Here is a 7147-nt window from a genome sequence, read left to right as displayed (position 1 = left end):
GGGCCAGCCGTGGTTGGAATCTTCCCCCAGGAAGAGAGCGACCCTCAGCCGAAGGATTCCTGTGCCAAGGACATGGCGGCTGAGTGGGGTAGGCGTCTCCGGGAGAGAGCTTTTCCCTCTCCCGGCGAGTAAGAGAGAGTCGCACAGCTGCTCAGCGGAGAGAGGGGAAGGAGGCGTGGGAGACCTGGAAGCGGCGCAAACGGCAGCTCAGCGGCGCTCTGTGCCTTTCCCTCTCCCTGAAAGCCCTTCTAAAGAGGTGGTTTTACAGCCATACAAACATGACCTTCTCAAGCGTCCCGGATAAGTCAGGAGTTCATTTTGGGGTGAAGAAATGCTAACATTTTGCAGAAAGCTCTTCTCCCTAAAGGCCCTTGGCTGGGCGTGCTGGCGGAGGCGGGGCGCGGGGGAGAAGGGAGGCCGCCGGGGCGTGGCGGGGGGCTGCGGCGCTGGCCGTGCAGATCTAACCTGGAAGCTCCCTGTTGGATGGCGGGGGAGGTGGGGCGAGAGCAGGGCGCAGAAATAGGGCGCCCGGCGCGGGAGCGCAGCTCGCCCCAGCGCAGTGCTCCGCCTGGCGCCAGTTCCGCCCGCGGCGGGTGTGCAGTGGTGCGGTGCGCCCGCAGGGATCCGCGCTCCGGAGGGCCTCGGTGAGTCAGCCGTTGAGTCGTCGCAGTCGCCACCCAGAGGAAATTAGGCACTAGGGTGGGGCGCGTTCCCGGCTGCGCTGCCCTCCTGCCCGCGCCGCGGTGTCACTTCGCTCACCCCGGCTCCTGTCGTCCGGCCGGCGCGACCAGGTCTGCGCCCGCTGCGGTGGCTTCGGCGCTGGCCTGGGCCTCCAGCGGAGAAAGAGTTAACCGGCCGGGCCGGGAGGAGCCCGAAAGGGAAGGAAGGAAATTGCCGTCGTTCTGAAAGTTTTTTCCTTCCTTTCCTCTTTCCCTGCAGAGGTGAGTGTCAGGAGGCGGCGGCGCTGACTCTCCGGAGCCCGGCTCCGCGCCTCTGCTCCCGGAGCTGCTGCCCGACAGCCTGGGGACAGGGACAGCTGTCGCGCTCGGACCTCCTCCGTGGACCCCTTCCGAGACGGTGCTCCCAGCCATGGAGGGCGCAGAGCTGGCCGGGAAGGTCCTTTCCACCTGGCTGGCGCTGGTGCTCGGCCTCATCCTCCTGCCTTCGGCTTTCGGGGTGTCTTTGGGCATCTCCGAGATCTACATGAAGATCTTGGTGAAAACTTTAGAGGTGAGTGCCGGGGGGGATGCGGCGCCCCAACACCTTTGAGGGCTTTAGGGAGAGAGACCCCGGGGCAGTGGTGGCCGCGAGTAGAGCTGCTGAGAGCCGAGTTGAGGCGAGGGGACCATCTTGGAAGGTCAGCGGTCCCGAGGGGTGCGCGTTTCAGTTTGTCCCCCGCAGTCGCGCGAAGACAGCATCTTGGCTACTTCCGCAGAGTGGAGGGATCCGGGCTGAGACCACGGGACCACCTTGTTGTTCCCCTAGTTGGATACAGAACCACCCTCACCCACGGCTTTATTGTTATTATTATTATTACTGATTAGAATAACAATCTCTTATATTATAGATTTCTTTATATCCATTATGTAGTGCAGCTGTCCCTTCACTCCCCTTAGTTTTTATAGCCCCAGGTTTCAGAGGTCCTTTCGTGTACTAAGGCATGCTGTCCAGAGAGGCATCATGTTCCAGTTTATGCTCAAGATAAGAAACCAATTGCTGGGCGGTAGAGAGAAATCTGATTATATTTTAATGGAGTCATGGAAATTTTATCTAACCAAAAGCACTTGAAATGTCATTGAAAATGTATATTCTTTGACCTCTGTTCTCCCTGCACTCCTGCTTCCAAATTCTGCAAAGAAACGTGTTAGATGGAGGTGAGCCTGGTGAGCAGGTGAGCAGCTCACCCTCGCACAGAGCTTAATCAAATCACAGAGGGCTTTCCCCTCTGCTCTTTCATCAGATGCTCCCCATAGCCTTGGGAATGTAGGGAGGGCCAGTGTTACCCCTTTTTTCCGGGCGAGGAAACAAAGACTCAGAGAAGTTCAGTGGTTTGCTTGAATTAAGTGGAGACAGGAGTCTTAACTGAGGAGAGGACCTGTAGTCTAGTGATGAGGACTACAGACTCTGGATACAGATTTGCTTAGATTTGGTTCCAAAATCAGCTCCGCTTCTCATTTTGTGACCTTAGGGAATTCACCTACTTCTTGTGCTTTATTTTCCTCATCTATAAAATAGGAATAATTATATAACACCTATTTCCATAGGTTATTTTTTAAAAAGATTTTATTTATTTGAGAGACAGAATGAGAGAGAGAGAGAGCATGAGCAGGGGGAGGGGCAGAGGGAGAAGGAGACTCCCCGCTGAGCAGGGAGCCTGAGGCTGGGCCTCGATCCCAGGACCCTGAGATCAGGACCCTGAGATCAGGACCTGAGGCTTAACTGACTGAGCCACCCAGGCACCCCTATGGGGTTGTTTAATGGGTTAACATGTCAAGCATTTTAGAAGGGTGCCTGTAGGTGTTAGGTGCTAAACAGTGTTTGCTGCTATTAATTAAATGAATAATATTATTATTTAGACTCTAGCATCCTTTTTTTCTCTAACTTCTACAGGACTGTCTAATGCAGGTTCTCATTTTTCTGTCCTTATCTTCGGTCTGCCCTCAGGACCTGGCTTTTTTCTCCCTCAGTGAGTGGGGTGGCTCTCAGATCCACATCTCTAACCTGCTAATCTCTCACCTACTAACCTCCTGCAACTCTCTTACCTGCTAATCTCTCACCTACTAACCTCCTGCAACTCTCTTACCTGCTAATCTCCTGTTTTGCCCCGGATTTTTGTTGCACTTTCTTTTTGTGGCTATTTTTCTGTCTAGTCTTTGAAGTTATATTTGATTCTTCATCTTCAGCCCTCATGTTTTAAAAGTTCTGTTGTTTCTGCCTGGGAGATATTGTGCAGTTTTTAACCTTTCCTATTGACTTCATACTCTGAACTTGGTCACGCTGTGCTGTGGATTTCTTAGGCTGCCTCTTACTGCTAGATCCTCTTCCAATACTCTCCCCATCGCAGATGATCCTCTTTGGCTGGTGTTCAGAACTCTTCCTCAGAACTCTGAAATGATTGAGTTGTTCCCTTGTACAGCAGTGTATTTTGGAATTTATATCCCAAGTTAGACTGGAGTAAAGGTAAATCCCACACACTGGCTTCCAGTGGCTGACTCCAGTATGTCTTGCTTTAATAATTAAAGGTACAACGAAAGAGATGTCAAGGAGGGAGACCAGCTAGTTGCTGTCAGCCTGGCAAATAGCTACTATACTTGGAGGGGATGTATCCAGTTCAGGATCTGGTCTTCAGTTAGGTAGGGCCTGAAGTTTTAATTTTTTGTCCATCTAGCTTGTTACTGGGAGATAGACCACTTACTTGGAAACCAGGTAGATGGCAGCCTAAGGAACTACCCTCTTTGCTTAGAGTAAGTTATTGGGTCAGAGTGATGATCCCCATCGTTTTTGGGATCGTTTTGGGGGCCAACTCTGACTTGTCGCTGACTGGAGCGCCTGTGTTTGGGAGCAGCTGGGCTCCTCAGGAAGGAGCTGTGATCCCATAGTGGTGTCTGCTTTAGGCACAGGAGAGGGAAATGGTGACCCAGGGCTGCTGCTTGTCCTTCAGCTAGAACAGCCTTAGATGTTTCACAGACATTTCAGTTAGGCAGCACAGTGGATCGCTTTTCCTGACTATAGGGATAATTCCTTTAAAAACTGTGCTGGTTGTTTAGTTTTAGGACATTTTTAGTCCTGGACAAATACCCTGCCTTTTTGTCGATTCTGTGCAAGGCCCAGTCCTTCTGTTACTCATTATTCCTTAGCTTTTAGTTCTCACCGGATTTGGTTGTTTCTTTCTCTAAACTGGTGATTTTCCAGGGGTATATCATGATTTCTAAGGAGTATATACAGCATTATTGCAACTTTATATTGGGAAAATTGTTCTAGGAATTCAAACAATGAAAGGTAAAACTTTGGGGTGGGGACATTTGGATGGTAGGATATACGTATTGGAATCTCTGGGAGGGGGTGTGTGTGTGTGTGTGAAGTTTTCATGTTTATCCCAAACAGGAACATGGATGGATTTAAGATTAAAAAATGCCGTTTTCAACCACAGAAGTTGATGGAGGTGAGGGTGGTGAAGGATTGCTATGCATTGGCCTAAGGCTCATGATTACAGGGAAAGAAAGATGGGAAGAGAATATAAATATAGGATCAGTAGAGAAGGCAGTGGTATGTATATTATCTAATCTAACCAGATAACACAGGCGATGGACAGATAACGAATGTTAATAGACTAATTTTTCCCTCTGTTTTTGAGGAATAAGCTGGAAGCATGGACAGGTTCCTTTGAATTTCTGGCCCTGTGACCTTGGGTAGGTCACTTAAGTTCCGACATGGGTGTAGCGGAGTACGCCCCAGAGAGTTACTACGCGGGTCAATGAGGAGAGGTCAAGGAAAGCACTGATACATAGGTGATGCTCCAGTCTCAGTGGAGTTTGAATTGGAATATTCTTTGGTCTTGTTTTTTGTTTTTTTTGCTTTTGCTCCTATGTGGCTAAGATTTGACCTACCTTCAGATCTTTAATGAGTTAGCATACATACTCAGAGTGGACTATTCTCGTCTTTTATTTTAATTATTATTCTTTCCCTTTACACTTTCCTCCATCCATCAGTTAGTTTTTTATCTTTTTTAAAAGGCATGTCAATTCAGATGTCATGTCATACCTCTGTTAGTATAATACTCAGGTATTATTCCTGGTGTTGGAAATACAATAAACGTGCTAGAAGGCCATGGCTGTTTATGACAGAAAGCAATAACAAAGAAAAGCTACCCAGGCAATGTGCTTAATTTCACAACTCTCTGACAGAGGCTATATTACTCCCCCTCTGAGGTTGGGGAATGGAGAGTCACAGAGTTAATTTGTCCAGATAGTGGTATACAGCTGTTAGTGGTAGAATTGGGATTTTAATCTGAATCTAGAGTCTGAGTTCTCACTCTGCCAAGATGACGGGACTGTCAAGAAACTGTTTTTTTATGCTACAGATGGTGGCCTGCTGCTTTTTGGGTAAACCTAATATTTGAATTTTTATATGATTTTCATCCTCTCCTTTTCTCTTTTTAGTTAATTTTTAAATGTCTTTTTAGCATAAAAGCCGAAAGTTGTAATTATCTAGGTGACAATGTCACATTTTTGCAAGCTTCTGATTTAAGCTTTAAAACTCAGACCTAGGGGCGCCTGGGTAGCTCAGTCAGTTAAGCGTCCAAGTCTTGATCTCAGCTCAGCTCTTCATCTCAGGGCGGTGAGTTCAAGCCCAGTGTGAGTCTTGATCTCAGGTCAGGTTTTGATCTCAGGGTCAGGAAACTACACCCATTGTGGTGCCTACTTAAAAAAAAAATAAATGAATATATGAATAAAAAGGAAGATACCTTAAAATCAGACTTAACCCTTTTTGTGTGTGTGTGTGTGTGTGTGAATTAGAGACAGCTACTTTTTGCTTCCCAAGAGGATTTTTAAGGTAAAGGCGAGTGAGAACCTGATGGGAAGTATCTTTCAACTTGTCTTTGTAGGGGGAAGTGAGATGGGAGTAACAATGGGGATTGTTAGAAGCCCCCGTCATACTTCAGGATCTTCTTGTGGACAGAACTGCATTTTTCGTGGTTCTTGGAGGCAGATGTTTTCTGAGATAACCTCTGGAAGAGGCTTAGAACTTCCGAAGAGAGATTCCCCACCTCTGTCTTTGGGCCTACCTGATCAGTTGGCATGGTAGAAGAGACATAGCTGTTTATTGGAAGATGCACTGGTGGTCTGGAAAAAAGTGATCATTTTGGAAGCTAAATAAATTATGGGGTGTGAGGAGGGAGGAGGAAGACAACATTTTCTGCTTTGTGGCCTATTGTGTGGCAGTCATTGGATGGAATACCTTCTTTAATCTTTTATCTTGATACTGTCGCTGGTTTAGGGATGATGAAACCGAGGTCCCAAGAGGTGAAAAATCTCTTTTTTTTTTTTTTTTAAGATTTTATTTATTTATTTGAGACAGAGAGAATGAGAGAGAGAGAGAGCACATGAGAGGGGGGAGGGTCAGAGGGAGAAGCAGGCTCCTCGCCGAGCAGGGAGCCCGATGCGGGACTCGATGCCGGGACTCCAGGATCATGACCTGAGCCGAAGGCAGTCGCTTAACCAACTGAACCACCCAGGTGCCCGAAAAATCTCTCTTGAAAAATCTCTCTTGAGATGAACCCTCCAGGAAGTGCAGACCCGCAATTCATATGCATATGCATCTGGCTGCAAAGCCTAGGTGCTTTTCACCTTTCCTTGGGAGTAAGCCCACAGAAGAAAATGGTTCTCTAGTACAAATTTCCTTTGGCATTAAGTGACTTCTCCTCCAACCTGAAACTTTGCTAGTCTTGGACACTGTAACTGCGTTTTGTAGGACAGACCTTTGGAGTTGCCATTTCAGGAGAGGTTAGGCATTCTGACACTTGTCTGGTGAAAGAACATGGAGCTCTTTGTAGCACATCATGCTGTATGAGGCATGCCCCTGTATCAGTTCGCTAGGGCCGTCATAACAAAATACCACAGACTGGGTGCCTTAGACAATAGAAATTTATTTTCTCGCAGTTCTGGAGGCTGAAGTCCCAAATGAAGGTGTTGCCAGGTTTGTTTATTCTGGGGCCTCTCTCTTTGGCTTGCGGATGGCTGCCTTCTTGCTGTGTCCTCATATGATCTTTCCTCTCTGTGTGCAAATCCCTGGTGTCTCTCTGTGTTAAATTTCCTCTTCTTAGAAGGACACCAGTTTTGTTGGATTAGGGCCCACCCTAAAGGCCTCATTTTAACTTTGTCACCTTTTTAAAAAGGCCCTGTCTCCAAATGCAGTCACATTCTGAGGTACTGGGGAGTTAGGGCTTCCACATATGAATTTTGGGGGGAGACACAATTCAGCCCATAACAGCCTCAAAATATCATTTTTTTTCCATCCCATGAGCATGGAATAATTGTCCTAATCTAAGGTAATTGCCATTTCTATAAAATATAAAATCACCTGGCCACAAGAAAAAAGTGAGCTCCAAGATAACAAATGTTCAGTTATTGACAAAATATTATCTTTT

The 7147-nt window shown here is 47.3% G+C and overlaps 1 protein-coding gene across 2 annotated transcripts in view; it reads left to right on the top strand.

Moving 5' to 3' along the window:
- Nucleotides 1–491: 491 nt before the first annotated feature.
- GPAT3 (glycerol-3-phosphate acyltransferase 3) overlaps nt 492–7147 on the top strand; it is a 38706-nt gene continuing 32050 nt past the window's right edge. Inside the window, exons 1-2 of one of the 2 annotated variants that reach the window (XM_081812207.1) lie at nt 492–644; nt 940–1230. In XM_081812207.1, the coding sequence (XP_081668333.1) occupies nt 1090–1230 (141 nt within the window). In that variant the 5' untranslated portion in view covers nt 492–644; nt 940–1089. Of the gene's footprint in view, nt 645–741; nt 1231–7147 lie in introns of those variants that run through there. The other variant, XM_081812208.1, reaches the window with a different exon arrangement.

Source organism: Leptonychotes weddellii, chromosome 2, assembly GCF_054177405.1.
Source record: "Leptonychotes weddellii isolate Sample4059 chromosome 2, ASM5417740v2, whole genome shotgun sequence".
NCBI lineage: Eukaryota > Metazoa > Chordata > Mammalia > Carnivora > Phocidae > Leptonychotes > Leptonychotes weddellii.
This window is presented reverse-complemented; position numbering and strand designations above follow the sequence as displayed.